Source organism: Chelonoidis abingdonii, chromosome 2, assembly GCF_003597395.2.
Source record: "Chelonoidis abingdonii isolate Lonesome George chromosome 2, CheloAbing_2.0, whole genome shotgun sequence".
Classification (NCBI taxonomy): Eukaryota; Metazoa; Chordata; order Testudines; family Testudinidae; genus Chelonoidis; species Chelonoidis abingdonii.
In genome coordinates this window covers 177,856,168-177,874,820 of record NC_133770.1, presented here as the reverse complement: position 1 = coordinate 177,874,820, position 18,653 = coordinate 177,856,168, and the positions used below count along the sequence as shown (strand labels likewise).

Genomic DNA, 18,653 nt, shown 5'->3' with positions numbered 1-18,653 from the left:
CAGGGAACAGGATTGTGGATAATGGTCAGGGCAGTCAGAGGGCGGGAAATGGGGTGGGGGTTGAATGGGGGCAGGGGTTCTGGGGAGGCAGTCAGGAAGGAGAGGAGGGGTTGGATGGGGCAACGGAGGTCTGGGAGCAGTCAGGGGACAGGAAGCGGGGGAGTGTGGCAGGGAGGGTTGGATAGAGGGCAGGGGAGTTTGAGGTGGTGGTCAGGGAACAGGATTTTGGATAATGGTCAGGGCAGTCAGAGGGCGGGAAATGGGGTGATCCTGATTAAGCTACAGCCATCAATCTTAGTCACTAACATGGTCCCCATGAGAGTAATATAAATGTTAATGTGTTTATCCTCACAAAATCCTGTTCCCTATTACCCTATTTTACAGATGGGGAACTGNAGGGGGTTGAATGGGGTGGCAGGGGGGCAGTCAGGGGCTGGGCTTCCAGGGGCTGTCAGGGACAGGGAACGGGGGTTGGATGGGGCAGGAGTCCCAGGGGGGACTGTCAGGGGACGAGAAGCAGGAAGGGTCAGTTGGGGGTGGGGCTGGGCCATGCCTGGCTGTTTGGGGAGGCATAGCCTCCGCTAACCGGCCCTCCATACAATTTTGGAAACCTGATGTGGCCCTCAGGCCTAAAAGTTTGCCCTTGATTTAGTGTATGCAAATATTTGAAAAAAGTATTTAAAAGCTTTATATTATCAACTTTATAAACAGAGCAAAAGTAAAAAACACAAGATGCAAATAACTTCCAAAATCTTATTTTATTAACTTGAAGCAATTGCCACTTTGAACATTTGCTGCTATAACGATGAGTTACAGTTGGTGACTTAATACACTGTAGAAGATTACGTTATATCTCCTGTATTCTCACAGAATGATCAGCCTTCTGTGTATGGATCAATATATTCAAAGGTTCTTCAGAGGTTTACTGCCACTTACCCTGTATATGGACAGAAAAACATTATTAAAAAATGTAATGATTCAAAATCAAAATTCATTTAACAAATTTATTTTAAAATGGTTTTAAATTTTGTCAACCTATATGTATTCACCTAAGCAACATACATAACAAATATAAGTAGTAAAGAGATTTTTTAGTATACATCTCCAGTGCATTTAATTCGCATCTGGGGGTCCAGATTCAAAAGCACTTTCAGTTTGTTTTTTGTTGATTTTCAGTCACCATGAGACACAGATCATGGGTTAAATGCTTGGGTTCAGCCAAGTTTCACTTGGCACCAGACCCGAGGTGTGGAGGCAGCAAAAACAGCTGCAAACCACCCTCATCCAAAAGCCAACTGCGAATGGCAGCTTCAGAGATTCTTCTATTTTGTACCAGTTTGCCACAGCTGGGAATCAGCAGAGTTCAGCATCACTCCATTCACACATCCAACTCTCCCCTACACCAAGGGTTGAGAGGGAGAGGGGAGGCAAACAGGTAATTATGTCTCTACGCCACTCAGGAATCTTCCATGCTGGGGGAACCATTTGGCTTGATGTTCAAGCCAGAATTACAACTCCTTTGTTCTGCCAGAAAAGCACAAAGGGAGCTGGAGGAGGGCCAAGGACCAGGATCCACTTGTTTTTCAACAATTTCTCATAACCCACCCCCCTAGTTACAATGTTTGGTCTGTTGGCTAAAGGTAAGTAAGAGATAGTATTAGCATTTATAATGCACTTGCTACAATAAAATATGGGAACAAAATTTTATATCCTCTGCTAGTAAAATCATAAAAACGTCAGTGATGCTAAAATATATATTTTTTACTGACAAATTTGGTTGACTCTTTCCTAAAGGAAAAGTATCACCCCCAATATTTCTCTTATTAGAAAAAAGTTACAGATACCGTATTGTGTATCTTCCTACATTTGATCACAACAAAATCACATTGACCAGAAATGAAACAAGCACATCATGAATATAAATACCATCACAACAGGACTATTCTTAGAATTACCAATAGTGCTAATGAATGCTGTAAACAGAAAGATTAGACAGAAAACATGAAAAATATTTTCATATCTTTTATAGGACAGAAACCTTTGTTCATGTCTTCTGATGGTCGTCATCTTCTTTTGAGCTGCACCTACAACACAAAGAACAAGTAAACGAGCAACTTTATTCTTCTTTAGAATAGTTTTTAAAAGTTCTGTAGGTATAAGGTGCATTGTTTCTATTGGAGCTGACAACTCATTTCACGATTCTTAAATAGGGATACAAAATAATGGTCAAAATCAACAGAAACAATAGGATTTCACTACATCTGTGTAAAATTGCCACCAGAACTGCTGAATATGTTATAGGCATCACCATAACAGTGCAAATTTCTTTGTGTGAAATTAGCTAACAAGTATCTATCTAGTTCTTCATTTCAGTAGGAGTGAAATCTGCATTCTATTTCCTGTATGAACAAGAAACTTAATACGTTGAAGTAGGAACAGATTTACTTTTCATCAAAAATTAAAATAAAAACTGAGAAAAGACAGGTTGAAGGTTCAAAATAGGCATGTAACATCACCCATCACCTGCCTGCTTTGTAGTTCATTACATCTCCTTGGTGGGGAACACCCCACCAGCAGAATGACTGCTTAGTCTCATTTTCCATCCTTGATTGCACTAAGTGTGCATGTTTGTGCCTAGATGGATAAAGAAGTCCTATTTACAATTTGAAAAGGGTATTACAAAAAAACTCTAAATCCCTGTTTTTTCTATACCTTTTATGCAAATAATAAATGGAAATAAAAAGATGCATTTTTTACTGTCTCAAACTATATTTAAAACAGCAGTATGGATTGGGAAAATTTGATTCTGGATTCTTCATGTTGCATAGCTCACTCAAATGTTTCAAACTATTTTTAACTTGTTGCTAAATGTTTATCTACACATGCTGTCAGAAATAACCTTGTTAGGAAGGTGAAGTTGGTGTCTCATCAAATCAGACCCATGGAGTAGGCGTAGAGTGGCCTGTGCCTCGCTTTCCTTTCTCTCTTTCAGCACCATCAAAAGGAAAAGTGAGAAAAATAGCACAAACATTAGTTAAAGCCTGAATTCAATCATACATCCTACAGGAATAATTTCATAACAATGAAAGCAGATAGACAGTATCTGTAGGTTTTTGGTTTGTTTTCTTTTACAATGATGATAATTACAGATCTAATTAATATCGCCTTCCAAAGATCATAACTTTTAATAATCCCTTTAATTAAAGGATTTACAGAAAAATGAAGGGTTTCTTCTTATGTATTACCTGATTTACCAGCACTGAAGACAAAATCTTTTAAAAATGGCTACAAATGCCTTGTTCACAAAAGACTTTATTATCTAATGATGCATACTGAAAACATACAGAAATCTGCATGGTCCACTTTACATGCAGCAGAACAATCTTCACTTTACAATAAGTGAGTGTCAACTGTTTTATGCAAGAGACAACACTGTCACATTTCTTAAAGAAAAGCTTCATTTACAAAAGAAATAAAAGGTAAAGAAGCAATTACCGCTTTTAAAAAGCAGCTGCTTTGTTCAAGAGTGGAAGGTTTATGCCTGTATTGAAAGACAACATGATCACAAATAATGAAAACAATGAACAAATGAAACACTTTTAGCATAAAGCAGTACATTTTCAAAATGACATACAAATAGTTAAAAATTTCATTATATTGTCTATCTATCCTTTAGATATAAGGTCTTTCAGAATCAGATCCCAACATATGTAATTAGTAAATGAAAACTTTTCTGTTAAGTATTGGTTCTATGTCATAGTGAACTATATTTAACAAAATGTATACCAAGTCTATAGCAAGTTGATTAAAAAAATTAAAGTAATAAGAACAGTACACTGAAGGCGCTCTATCCATCAAGTGCGCATTCTCCAAATTTTAAATGTGATGAACTGAACAGAAGTCGTAACTATGCCACAGTTGCAATGCCAGAAAATAAAACATCATTTATCAAACATGCAGGGAATTCTGCCATAAAGCTATTGTCTCTCATTTGTCAGTTGTTCCAGTAAAATAACATCTTAAACACCGGTGATGTTGATGGTTTAGCTTACCTTCAGTGTACTGAAAGTTGTACACAACCTGCTTTAAAAGAGGAGACCATCCCTGCAGGCAGGCTCAAGAAGGAACAGACCCCCTTCGGCACTGACTACACCAAGGGCATGCTGCTGTGGCCTGCACACACACACCTAGGAAAACGTGAATATAAACAGCATTTATGCTGGCCATTTTTTAAAGACAAAAATGAAGCCAAGTCTGTTAAGAACAAATCAACCACCCAGTATTACTGTTCTTTTATAACAAGCTTTTTTTTTTTTTTTTTTTTATAATATATGAACTGCAACCATATACATTAGCATTGTACTTGTGTGCAGTCTTGGCAATTAAAACAGTTCTACAGTGAAAATTTTCACATAAGACACAAACAGAATTACTCTACCATTTCTAAAAGAAATATCAGCCTTGGTGTTAATTCAAATATATCATTCTTCCTCAACTTTGCAGGGGGAAATATATATGTTTATATACATTAATAAACTGCTGTGAAATTTCTTCAGTCTTTGTATCTTAACTACTCAAACCCTTTGGACTTCTTCATCTGATTTAAATTTTTTCCTGGATGAAGGCGTGTTGCAGAGCCTGGTTGATGCTAATCCGTTTGGCTGGGTCTAACATTAGGATCTGGTCCAACAAGTCCTTTAGCTGATGTACTTTTTTCCGCTGGTCTTCAGGGAGTCGTTGGCACCCAATCAAGTCTGCTAACAGGTCCTTGGTTGGATTAATGGTGCTCATGACAGTAACTTTTTCCTAATATAAAAAGAGCAACCAACATTTACTTCTATATAAATTAGCACTGTTAATAAAACCACTATGAGCACAATAAGAAGCACATATTCCAGTTAAAGAACTCTCTCTCTCTCCACTGTTATTCCTCCTAAATTTACTGCTGTTCAACACATATTTAGTGTTGTAACTCTTATTACTGTAAATGTTATTTAAAGAAATACTGAAAACTGAAGACTAATAAATGTGCTTTATGCCAAATGCATTCATTTTCTTGCACATCTCATTTAAGACCTGCTTCTCTACATTTGAGACTCAGTGGATTAGTATACTGAGAATTCTAAGTGAGAGAGCATGTTCTATATTTGCCAATTTGATGCATTTTTACGGTGCACTCTACTGTTCAATGGTACACATTATAATCCCTAAGAGGAGAGCTACCCTAGAAAATTACATTGGTCTAAGTTGCGTTGGCATATAGCCACCACAGTCATTTAATTGTTTTTGCAGTCCACACTACGCTCCTTGTGTTGATGGTGCATGTCCTCACCAGAAGCGCTTCTACTGACTGTATTGTCAGTGTGGAGCACTGTGGGATGGCTTCTGAAAGCCAGTAACAGTCAATGTAAACAACACAGTGTTTATATTGACACTGCATCGATCTAACATCAATACTGACTCTATGGGTATGTCTACACGTGGGTAGCGATCCGTTTATCGGGGATCGATATATCGCATCTCATCTAGACGTGATATATCGATCCCCGAATGCGCGCCCGTCGACTCCGGAACTCCACCAGGGCGTGCGGCGGTAGTGGAGTCGACAGGGTGAGCTGTGGCTGTTGATCCCATGCTGTGAGGACGGGAGGTAAGTCGGAATAAGATACTTCGACTTCAGCTACGCTATTCCCGTAGCTGAAGTTGCGTATCTCTTATTGACCTCGCCCCCTAGTGTAGACCAGGCCTACGCCTCTTGTGGAGATGGAGTTTTTAAGTCAGCATAGTGGAGCAGTTATGTTGATGGGAGCAAAATTCTAGCATAGACACTTACGTAGTTAGATTGACATAAGCTGCCTTGCGTCGACCTAACTTTGTAGTGTAGACCAGGCTTAAGGGAATATTATATAACAAACATTTCACATAAGAGATGCACATTTTCTAATTTTAACAAAACAAAGGAATGCAGCAGCATTCAGATTTATTCATAATTTCAAGTTAAATTTATACAAGGTTAAATTATATGAAGGAGTGTACTCAGTTTATGATTGAGAATAACCAGATTTTTTTTTTAAACAAATGCAAAACCATAGGGAAATTCCTTGTTGCTAGAACATTATTTAACCTATCACAATAAACTGTCTGCATTCTGCAGGAAAAAAAATATTTTCAACAGCCTTCACAATGTATCCTGGTACTAGTTAGAACATTAATTAATAGGCCATTAATTACTGAATTTCATAACTAAAACATTATTACAGTTAAACAACTTTTTAAAAAATTACAGTTCAGTTACTTCATTTAAGACTTACCCTTTCTGTTACTTTGTCTACTTCTATATACATGAAGTTGAGATTTTGATCAAAGTGTTGATCTTTGAATACACCTTTTCGGATCATCTGAAAATAAAACAGGGGCAGGAGTTTTGTAAAGTTCTTTGACTTGAAAACTTCAGATTTTAGACTTATCATAATGGAAGATTATATGTACTGACTTACAGTAATATGAATTACTTAATACTTTTAACAGTCTTTCAGAGACCAGTAAGAAATTACTAGAACGTAGGAACAGCCATACTGAATCAGACCGATGGTCCATCCAGCTCAGTATCCTGTCTTCTGACAGTGGCCAATGTCAGGTGTTTCAGCTGAACAGAACAGGTAATCATCAAGTGATCCATCCCCTGTCGCCCATTCCTAGCTTCTGGCAAGACTAGACTGAATAAAATGTCACTCAAACCAGTTGGTAACACACACAGTTATCTTCCATTTACTTACGTGTTTTATTTTTTCAGGTCAGTGTCTAAAAGAGGTTTCTGCTTTCACTTAACACTTAGTCTATGAAAAAGAAGTCATGTACTTTCACGTCATAGAATTTATAATCAATACAAATTCTACAGTCAAAAGGTTGTTGGCTGTTAAGACATCAGACCAAATTCAGTGTTTACTATGATGCCCATTACTGCAATTTCATATGAGATTTTAAACAGTTTACACATTTCTTACCTTGTTTGGCATCTTTCCTTTGAGGTCCATGGCAAGTTTCAGCATATGGTTATTGGTTTTGCCAGGAAACAGTATTTTTCCTGTATAAAGTTCATATAACGTGCAGCCTACTGACCACATATCTATACCATAATCATAGATTTTGCCTATAACTGAAACAGAAGAGTTTTTTGATTACATCAGTTAATACCACAAAAGCAGGCATAAACATAAAAGACTACAAGAGTAAACAGATACTGTAAACCCTGATTTAGGAGCTACCTTAAAACTCATATTCCAAAGAAGAGTAAAGTACCAAAGAAAGAGAATGAAAGTCTTTCCATTTTCCCATGACAGTGTGCTTTAACTGTAACTTGCCCTGGCCACCACAAAATAAAAAATAGTGAAAACTGTCAACCGAAATTCCCTCTCCCCTCCCCCCCAGAAAGGTCATATGAACTTCTGATCAGCAAAGTCTGTCTCTTCTGCCTTTGCAACATCCCAAATCCCTACTCCACTAGGACCAAACAATGAGCATCTCAAGCTCTCTTTCACCAAATACTAGTGTGTTCTGCTACTGACATACCATGGGACTGGCTACATTAAGATTATTGTTTTAACTTTGATTTTAGTTTTCAGATTATCTATGAAGCATCAATATTCCGAATACATATGGACATGTATGATAATTACCAGTCAAGTATTTACATAATTTAAATACAGAGAGAAATACCTCAGATAAACTTACTAATTTCAGGAGCTCGATAAAATCTACTGACAAGATATGGTGTGATGTCATTATCTGCAACATGTGAAGCTGATCCAAAATCACAAAGCTTTAATATGGTTTTAGATTCATTCACCTGCAAATTAAATAAAAACGTTACTGGCACAGTGACAGTACACAGATTGTCAAAGATGCTGTGATAGTACACAAACTGTCATACACCAGTAACAAGACAATATCAAATCATCCAATAATCCCCTTAACTAACTTTAATATTTATTCCTCTCACTCTATCTTGGTTCCTTGTATTCTAATAAAACTATAATATCCTCTTAAACTGGAAATGACAATGAATTGCACAATGTCATAAAAACGACTGAATTTAAAATTCATTTTTAACTGATCAATTTGACTAATTTTAGTTTGTCTATAAACTGAGAGACCGTTAAATAACATTTCCAAATTTATATTGTCTCTCTACTTATATCAAATGCATGTGTTACTAGCCCAGCAAAAATAATGAGTTAACATGACTGACAAAAAAAATTAAAACCATGGACAAATATGTCAAAGAACTGTGTGTTCATTTTTATTTTTATTTTTTAAAGATTCTTTTATGTACACAGTTAAGAATGACACCTGGTAAGAAAGGCTGGAATCTGCTCCCCAGGCTGCCATTCATGAGCCCAAACAATGTGCAGGATTAATAAGTGAAGACTATTTACATTCCAATGTGTCTTTCCCCTTCAAAAGAAACACATACACAAATTCTGAGCTGAGGCAAACTCAGAGTGCACCTCCCCCAAATACAGAACCAATACACATTTCAAGTAGTAGCAGAGTCCTTGTCACTCTTCCCCCAGTCATCAAAGAAATGGCTCTTTGCCATATCTGGCTTGATCAAAAGTTGGCCATATAAAAGGTCCTGAGGATCTGCTAAATCTTCCCCAATCTACTTCTCTAGAGCAAAGTTCCTCAAACTGGGGGTCCCAACCCAAAAGGAGTTCACAAGGCTACTGTGGAAGGGGGTCACAAGATCACCTTTTCCCTTGACTCACAGCTAGGCAGCCAAAAGCAGTGGCTGCTTGCTGGCCGCCCAGCTCTAAAGGCAGTGCTGCTGCCAGCAGCAGTGCAGAAGTAAGTGGGGGAATGGTATGGTCACTTAGCTCTATAGGGATATCCAGTAAAAGTTATGTCCAGTACCAAGAGTAGGGTGGCAAGGGTAATCACAGCCTGAAATATTTTCAAAGGGAGGCCCTGCAAAAAAAAGTTTGAGAATCCCTGCTCCACAGAATTAGACAGGGTAGCAGCCTGCACAGAACTAGACAACATTCCCTGTCTGAAGATCAGTCCAGAATGTGCATGTAATGAAGGCACATCATTTTCCACTCAGAGCCCGAGTGAGTCACCTCTGCAATGCAGCCAAGTTCCAATGATTCCAAGGAAAGAGCAACCAAAAGTCACTTCCATACCTGGATAGTATGAGCTGCAGCACTCGGCTCTATTGCCAAACCAGAGAGCTGGCTAAAATTCTCACTCTCTAAATCTGGTATTCATACATCTACTTCCTGTGTCGGTAATAGCAGCAGAGAATCCTGTGGCACCTTATAGACTAACAGAAGTTTTGGAGCGTGAGCTTTTGTCGGTGAATACCCACTTCGTCAGACGCAGGTAGTGGAAATTTCCAGGGTAGGTATATATATGCTAGCAAGCAAGCTAGAGATAACGAGATTAGTTCAATCAGGGAGGATGGGGCCCTGTTCTAGCAGTAGAGGTGTGAAAACCAAGGGAGGAGAAACTGGTTCTGTAATTGGCAAGCCATTCAAGTCTTCACACGGACTCCTCCTGAGGTTGAAATGACAGTCTGGACCATACATTGAATGCTTCCGCGACGTGCACCGCAGAAATCGTGGAAAACAACAGCGCTTGCGCTCATAACCTAAGTCTTGCAGAACGAATGCCATCCACAGCCTCAGAAACCAACCTGACAGTTATCATCAAAGAGCTGATAAGGATGGTGCTGTTGTAATCATGACAGGTCTGATCTACCAAAAGGAGGCGCCAGACAATCTCTCATTACCAAATTCTACAAGGCCACTCCTCAGATCCCGACTGAGGAATACACTAAGGAACTGGCACCATCTACTACAGGAACTCCTCTACACTAACACAGAACAACTCAGCATACCCTTAGAGCCCCGCCAAGGGTATTCTATCTACTGACCCAGATCTCACAAACCTGATCTGGACGCCCCCATCATGCTCGGCATTGCAACTCTCCACTGAGGACTGTCTGGAAAATATGTGGACTCTCTACTACAGACCCTATGCACCAGCACTCCCCAGCTATCTCCGTGACACCACTGATATTCACTGGGACTACAAGTCATTGGTCACCTCCCAGAAACACCATCCTAGCCACCATCGGTATTAGAGCGCTCCTCCTACCAACATCCACAGCACAGAGGAATAGACAAGCGGTCACGAAACAGTATCCTGATATGCCAACAGCACAAAACTGCTGCTGAGCTCTGTGCCTTTATACTCACACACAACTCATTCAAGTTTGATACAATATATATATCCAGATCAGTGCACTGCTATGGGCACCCGCTATTGGCCCCAACAATACGCGCAATATTTTTATGGCGACGCTGGAACAGACGCTTCCTAGCTCTCGTCCACTCATGCCCTTCTCTACCTACGCTACATTGATGACATCTTCATCATCTGGACCATGAAGAATGAGACTCTAGAAAAATTCCACCACATTTCAACATACTTCCACCCACCATCAACCTCAGCCCTGGACCATCTACACAGGAGGTCCACTTCTAGACACATGTGCAAAAAGTGATGGTCACATTAAACAACGCCCAATATCAAAAACCTTGACCGTATGCCTACTTCATGCCCAGCTCCATCCCGCACATCACACGATCCATTGTCCTACAGCCCACGCACTGAGGTACACCGCATCTTGCTCACCCCTCAGACCAGAGACCACCCTAAAAATTCACACCAAGCATTCTCAAACTACAACACCCGCACGAGCGCGCAACATCAGCAATCACCAAGCCGAGTGTACCCAGGACCTCCTATGCAAACAAATACCCAAGAAAGAAACCAACAGGACTCCACTGGCATCACAACACCCCCAGCCTAAAACCCATCCAACGCACCATCAGGGATCTACAACCCAATCCTGGACGATGATCACAACTTCCACCAGGTCTTGGGTGGCAGGCCAATCCTTGACCGACAACAACTGCCACCTGAAAATGTATTCTCACCAGCACCCTGCACACCATACCATAGTAACCTCTACCTCAGGAACTAATTCCATGCTACAAGAAAAAACTCGGAATGGCCAACTGCTGCCCACATATCTAAACCAGCACACCAATCACAGGACCCTAAACAGATACCCATACCATCACACTGGTTTCATTCACATTAAGCACGTCCCACCAATGTAATAATACGGCCATCATATGCCAGCAATGCCCTCTGCTATGTACAAATAAATTGCCAAAACGGAACAGTCACTTACGGAAAAGGAAAATGACAGACAAATAGATAATCAAGAGAATGGAATGGCAATATACAAAAAACCCTGTAGTTAGAAGGCATACTTCAAACCTTCCCTCGATCTCCTGGCCATACCCCACCCGTTTATAGCAGAGCCTTCAAGGTGGTCCAAATAAACCTACTGTGTGCAGCAAAAAAATTCAGACCAGAACGTTCAAAGAGAAACTGCTGAGATTCAGTTCATCTGTAATTTGGACAAGAACCATCAGCTCTGGACTAAACAAGAACTGTGAAGGCTGCCAATTAACAGACCAGTTTCTCGCTCACTCCCTTGGTTTTCACACCTCTACGCTAGACAACAGGGCCCCATCCTATTCCTGATTGACTATCGTTATCTCTAGCTTGCTTGCTAGCATATATATACCTGCCCCTGGAAATTTCCACTACCTGCGTCTGACGAAGTGGGTATTCACCCACGAAAGCTCACGCTCCAAAACTTCTGTTAGTCTATAAGGTGCCACAGGATTCTCTGCTGCTTTTACAGATCCAGACTAACACGGCTACCCCTCCGATACTTGTGTCAGTAATAACCATGCACATCGGAATTAGTAGTTATTAGCTAATTAATATTACATAGTTCATGTCATTTTTTGGGCAAATATTCTTATAGCTGGAAACATATAGCCTCTATTAGATTACCACACCACCAATAAGTCTTAAATACCTCATACGCAAATAAAATGAATCAACTATAAGCACTGGCCAAAAAAAGAAATATTCTAGAAAGTTCTACACTGTTTGGAATAGAATTCATGCCGCCAATATGAAGTTAGAACATTTGCTGAAGTCGTTTATGAACATAAATATTCATTTTGTATATACTGTAATAAAATTTAGAATCTTTAATATGAAAAAATATTCTAGTAGGACATATGTTCAAGTAGTCAGAAAACATGTTATTTTATTATTTGTTATATTATTCAGCTTTCACAAGTTGAACAGCCAGTTGCTAAGATTAAATCAATGCACTTCAGTACTTTTCACACATGTTTAAGTGTGAGACCTCACTGTACTCCAGAGCTTAACTTTAAGTCACTTGCCTCTGGAATTTTTTGATGGCGGGATTTTTCTAAGAAAAAAGGAGTAGGGTTGCATGTGCACGTAGTTTCTGTTTGTAGAATGAACGGAAAAGTGAAAACTAACTCATACACTGAAAAAAGCAAAATTCTAAATTGAGCCAGAACTTCTAGTATGACTAATGCAAAAAACACCAAAGGGGAAGAGCATACAAGAATTTTTCAAGTTGTATTCAGAAATATTTGCAAAAGCTGGAGAAGACCCTGAATAAACTGAAGATATCATTATAAAGGTGAGAACTTTATTTTTCTATTAGAACATATTGTCCTACATGTGTGTAAATGGCTAGATGCCATAGAGAATTCCTTTTATCAAAATGAGGATCACATTGATGGCTTGGATCACTGTAGTTGTAGGAAAGCTGTAATTTCTAGGGGTTGCTGACAACTCAAAAAAGGACATTACATTTTTTTTTTTTTAAATGATACTTGGATGTGAATTGAGGCCTTAAGATCTTTCACAGTTTGATTTCCTTTTTTAAAAAGAGTGCACTTAAGGCTTCTTGGGCAGAAGAACTGAAAGACAGAATGCTTATTTTAGGATTCCTTACATAAAGCCTTTGTTTTTCACAACGAGATTTAAAGATTAGCTTTAAAGTATTTGGACAACAGTATTCTTACTCTCGTGAGCAATTTTTAAAACTCAGTATTTTAACTATGTTATAGGTGGAAATCTCTTTTAGTCATTGTGTAAATAGGAACTTTTAGAAATAGAAAAAGTCTTATGATCTTGCCTGCTCACTTTTTTCAGACATCTATTTGGTTAAAATTATACTATATTGTCTGTTAAATTTATTACAGATTATTTCAACTATACTAATAAGAAGAGATATAATCATCTTGGGGAAAAAATCTATTCTCATTCTGTGGTTGAACAGACCACAAATCAGTTAAGCCAAGCTCAAACTTTGTAGGGAACATAGAAGAAAGTCCTGATTGAATCTTAGAATGTATAATATAACCTGTCAATCTAAGCACTTGAATTGGTTTCTGGATATTTGTGTGGAGAGCTAGAGTAGGTGTTTTTGGACCTATTCCATTTAACTTAATCCTCTTCATTATTTCAAGTCTTTATAATCCTTTATAATACTATTATAAATCATGCTTCTAAGCACGGAAATTATTTCTTAGTTGATACTTTCAAGAGAACAGAGGGAAGCCATCCATCAGTTCAAATTAGTCAGACTTCTCACCTTAGATAACATTAAGGGAACAATTCAGATTTCCTTCAGGGGATTCTAACTCAATATATTTGATTTTTAAAAATGTATTTAAGAAAAGCTAAGTTATTTTAACACAGTTCAGCCAGAGAGAGATATATCATAGCTATATAGTCGGGTTAGAAAAGAATCTCTTTGAATAGTCACATTAAACAGGATACTTAGGCAAACTGGATTTTCCATTTATGCAAACTTCAGAACTGGGATGGGAGAACCAAGTTAACACCAGCTGTGCCTTAAGGCTTGTCTACACTTATAGCACTGCTCTAGCGCTTAGTGAAGACGCTATCTATGCTGACGGGAGAGAGCTTCTCCCATCAGCATAGGTACTCCACCTCCCTAAGTGGCGGTAGATATGTTGACCAGAAAAGCCCTGCCATCGACACTGCGCTGTCTACACTGGGGGCTAGTTTGGTATAACTACATAACTTGGGTGTGGATTTTCCACGCCTCTGAATGACATAGTAATATCAACAAAAGTTTGTGGTGTAGACCAGTGGTTTTCAACCTGTGGTCCATGGACCCTGTGAGAGGATCCTCACAGAATACATTTAAGGTTTCCAAAGGGGTCTGGCACCTCCATTTGAAATTTGTGAGGGGTCTGCAAATGAAAAGAGGTTGAAAACCACTGCTGCAGACCAAGCCTAAGTTAACTTGACCATTAAAAACAGGTTTTAACGTGTTTTTATAGAATCTGAGCCAAATTTGTTACTGGAGGCTTCAAAGGAGTTATACACTACATATGAATTTGCCCCTCCCCCCCACCTTCTCTCTTTAAAAAAAAAAAAAAAGGGCCAGGGTATACATTTAAGACTATATAAGGGCCCTCAAGCCAGTGATTTGCATAAAGCTCAAGGGTAGAATATGGTTTTTACTTATTAAACTTTCAGGTATTCTCTATTATTTCTTCAGTATCTTATTGTTCTACTCAGCATCCCTCGATGAAAAAATAAGCTCACATTTAAAACTACTTCTTTCTGCCCTTTGTGGCTTGCTTAATTTTGTTTCTCTACTTTCCCATTCTTTTATTCTCCTTCTTTCTACCCTCTGCATTTCTTTCCCTACAGCAATTCCAAATTCCTGCTTTGTGAGTTTCACTTCCACCCCCCTTCCATCCACTAAAGTAATCAGCACTTAAATAGTTAATGTTAATATTTAAAATATCATGATTATGCTTTAGAGAAGCAATTCTCAAACTGAGTATGGACCCCAAAGTGGGTTGCAACCCTGTTTTAATGGGGTTTCCAGGGTTGGCGTTAGACTTGCTGGGGCCCAGCGCCGAAGTCCCAGCCCAAAGCCTGAGCCCAAGGGCTTCAGCCCTGGGTGGCGGGGCTCAGGTTACAGACCCTGCTGCCTGGGGCTGAAGTCCTGGGGCTTTTGCTTTGGCCCCTGCACCTAGTGCAGTGGGGCTCACGAGAGCTCAGGCTTTAGTCCTCCCTCCTGGAGTCGTGTAGTAATTTTTGTTGTCAGAAGAGGGTCGTGGTGCAATGAAGTTTGAGAACCTCTGCTTTAGAGTTAACACCCCAATACGATTAATGAAGGAGAACAGAGGGAGTTAATGGATCTCAGATATTGTTTCAAACTGGTGCACACTCAAAAGACAGTTCATTGCTTACACTAGGTTCATATTTAGGTTATTTTCACAACCAGGAAGACTAGAAACTTACATTTTTAAGTAACTGAAAGCTCAGATTCTCTAGTATTTGAATCTGTCACGTGGCCCACAAATACATCAAGTGAACCAGAAGCAACCTGCGTTCTGGTGTTTCACTCCCATGATGCCTTACCTATCCTCTGCTGCAAGGGTACAGCAAAGAGAGTTTAAGGAGTTCTTCTTACTGCCCTCAAACAAAAGGAACCCTCTCAATTTAGCTAGCTTATTTGCTTATTAGCTTAATGCCAGCTACCATGTTTGGTTCTTGCAGCAGACATGTCTTTGCTAGCACCCTCACAAAAAGGGAGCATTTGCTACCAATATCTCAAAAGAAGTCAAAATCTTTCTTCTTGGAAAGAGTGCTTCCTTACTTTGCAATACTGAAGCCCTTTTTTTAGAAGAAGTATGAGTGGAACATGAACGGAGATCTGGGCAGTTGCTGTGTTGGTTTAAAGGATAAAATCACAGGTTACTAGGTTACGTTTAGTGTTAAAAGTTTTTTAATTGGAAGCAGAAAATATTTGATTGAATTACAGTTGTTTTCTTATTTATTATTTGTACCATGATAATTAAATTTTGTCCTCATGCAAAATGAAAAGCTATTTTTTTTTTTTTTTTTTTTTTTTTTTTTTTTTTGGAGTAAAATGTGACAAAATTTGGACTTTAAAATTCAGATAATACCCTTTTCAAACATATATGTATTTTGTACAGGCTGTCTTACAGTGTTAAATATTACTTACCAATATATTGTCTGGTTTAATATCAGCATGTAGGATGTTACATCTTTTAAGTAGTTTTAATGCCAGGAACAATTGCTGGCTGTAAGACCGTACAGCTTTAATGTGGAGACCGACATCCTTTCCATACTTTTTCAGTACCTCTCGTAAATTCATACTATTTATGTATATAAAAAGTATAGGAAAAATATTAAACAAAGAATAGCATGTTCATATTTTAAACATCAATTTTAACATACAGAAACTAATTCTCTTTTAGGCAATAGGAAAAAAAATCACGTAAACCAGACCAATTTGAAATAGATTCCTTGTCATCAGGCCTTATACTGAAATAGAAGCTCAGCCAATCAGAGCAAGAGATGTTATACAATTACTGACATGACTGTGCTTATCTAACAGTTATGCAACTTCATTAGGATTCACTGAAGGTCTCGTGTGTAAAAACTATGATAGTTTCTCAACAGCTGTATGGTCTTTGTGTAAATTTTCTCAAGGAGCAAAATAGGGCAGAAAAACATTGACAAGACTGGGACTTGGGAAGGAGAAATACAGAAGTTGAGGTGGCCATGTTGGTTGTTGGCATAGGCAAACAGATTGGCTAATGTTTATAAAACTAGCAGAGCAAAAGGACAATCTCTGAATGTATCCTGTGTGGTTGTATACACAGGTAACATGTTCCCAAACATACTTAGCAAATGTAATGATGCATTCTGAACCTCTGAAACCATTCCAGCTGAAGAAGAAACTATGATTATTAGGAAAGAAAAATATAGCGGTAAAAAGAATTGCCAATTGTCAGGATGACTCAGGGCAGGAATACTAACAAACTATTTTTAATTCATGTTATTGTAATGGACCAGATGTCACCCTGACATTGTCATTTTAATTAGATTAAAATAGTGTGGCACTCCTCTGTATATTTGTGAAGTGTTTTTTGAACTGATTGCCTTAAGTAAGTTTACTGACATATTAAGAGCAGAATGTAAAAGAAGTCCAAATGTAAAGAAATTTTTCAAGTTAAGAGTAAAAAAGATTAAAATGCACTTAAATCTACTTTCATTTTTATACACAGTTTAGTACATATTCATTTTACCTGAGTGGTTCAAATACCAGACAGAGGTGCTGTTTGTGATAAAAATGTCTGAACAATCGCAGACAATGAAATTTGTCATCAGGATCTGCATCATTGAGCTTCTTCAAAAATTCCAGTTCTTTGAGACCAGTTTTTTGCCTAAAAACAAAGAAATACATTTTTGGCCCAGAACTTATTGAAATTCTACACATGACATTCAACATGAGCATTAAGTTGGCTGGCTCTCAAAAAGTTAGGAAGGCAGTAACAGTCTTATGTTTAACACAGCCCTAATAGTCAAAAGATCTAGGATTTAGTCTCAACATCTATTGTCTTTGGCAAATGACTTGACCTTTTTGTGTTTCATATGTCCATATAAAACCCCTCTTTGCCTTTTCCCATATGTAAAATGGAGGTAAGATTTCGTCATACCACACAGAGTTGTGAGGTTTGACTCAAATACTGGGTTTTGAGAGAGTTGCTGTTTATAAATAAATAAATAAATAAATAAATAAAATCTATCCAGTATCTATTTAACAAACTGTACTATACTTATTAGCAAATCTTTTGCTGAATGGGTTGCACATGATATAGAGAGTTCACTTAATATTATTTAAATTCACATACAGATTCACATTTAAATATAATCTGTGAGCTAATCGAAGTATCACTGTCACTATTTTATTTTAGAGAATTTTTAAGAGTCTTGATTCAGTACAATCACTTATTTTAATTAATGAAATAACAAAATAAGACATTTAAAACCCCCTAGTTAAAATAGATAAAGGAGGTTTACATTGGAAATCCTCTTCATGGAGAAAGGAAAGGAAATGACACAAGCAGTGAACTTTAAATTCACAGTATTGCAATAAGACTGGATAATACTGTTTACTGTAACATTTACACTACTCAACAAGGGACTCTAGGTCTCAAAACAGCTGTAAATAATTTTCTTTCCACATAGGAGTAAGACTCTGCCTCTGCTACCAAATATTCATTAAAATGTATAATTACGTATAGTAATCAATTGGATGTTGATTGCTATTGACTATAATAGACCTAAGATTATTTCACTTGAAACATCAAGTGGGAATAAAACCAAGTACTGGAAAATTTTATAGAAAAAAATTTCAATACAGATAATTAATAAGATTATTATTAGCCCCACCTTTATGACTAGATTATTAGTGCAGTAAATCTCATTATTTTACTATTTAACAAAACATGACTTACATAAGTTCATTGTTCCTGATTATTTTGACTGCCACTTCTTGGTTTGCTCTGGCCATATCTCTGGCTCGCACTACGTTACTGAAAACTCCCTGGCCAGTGTAACCATAAACATTGTAACGTTTATCTAGAACTTCACCTATGTTAACACCTAGGAAAGAAAATGAAGAGGGAAATAAGATAAATTCTGAGCTAAGCACACACAAGTAGAATAACTCACAAAAAGAAACTTTTCTGTGTAGTTCTGAAAGAAACAAAGATACACAGTGCAGTCACTTAATTATTGTGTCAAGTCTACAGTGCTTTGTAGCTAGGTTTGCGGAAATTGTGGGGAACTGAAACTGTGCTTCCTTTGGTCAGGAG

The 18,653-nt window shown here is 38.1% G+C and overlaps 1 protein-coding gene across 11 annotated transcripts in view; it reads right to left on the bottom strand.

The window, feature by feature from the left end:
• Positions 1-739: 739 nt before the first annotated feature.
• PRP4K (pre-mRNA processing factor kinase PRP4K) overlaps positions 740-18,653 on the bottom strand; it is a 54,772-nt gene continuing 36,858 nt past the window's right edge. The window contains exons 9-19 of one of the 11 annotated variants that reach the window (XR_012655313.1): positions 18,294-18,441; positions 17,082-17,219; positions 15,992-16,145; positions 7,732-7,846; positions 7,005-7,156; positions 6,312-6,398; positions 4,711-4,806; positions 4,053-4,187; positions 3,496-3,541; positions 2,900-2,985; positions 740-2,634 (exon numbers count right to left, since the gene is read on the bottom strand). Coding sequence is in view for 3 of the 11 variants with exons in the window: in XM_032798408.2 (XP_032654299.1) it covers positions 4,603-4,806; positions 6,312-6,398; positions 7,005-7,156; positions 7,732-7,846; positions 15,992-16,145; positions 17,082-17,219; positions 18,294-18,441 (998 nt within the window). In the remaining 8 variants the exon portion in view is untranslated. Of the gene's footprint in view, positions 4,188-4,288; positions 4,807-6,311; positions 6,399-7,004; positions 7,157-7,731; positions 7,847-15,991; positions 16,146-17,081; positions 17,220-18,293; positions 18,442-18,653 lie in introns of those variants that run through there. The other 10 variants (XR_004376221.2, XR_012655311.1, XR_012655315.1 and 7 more) reach the window with 10 other exon arrangements.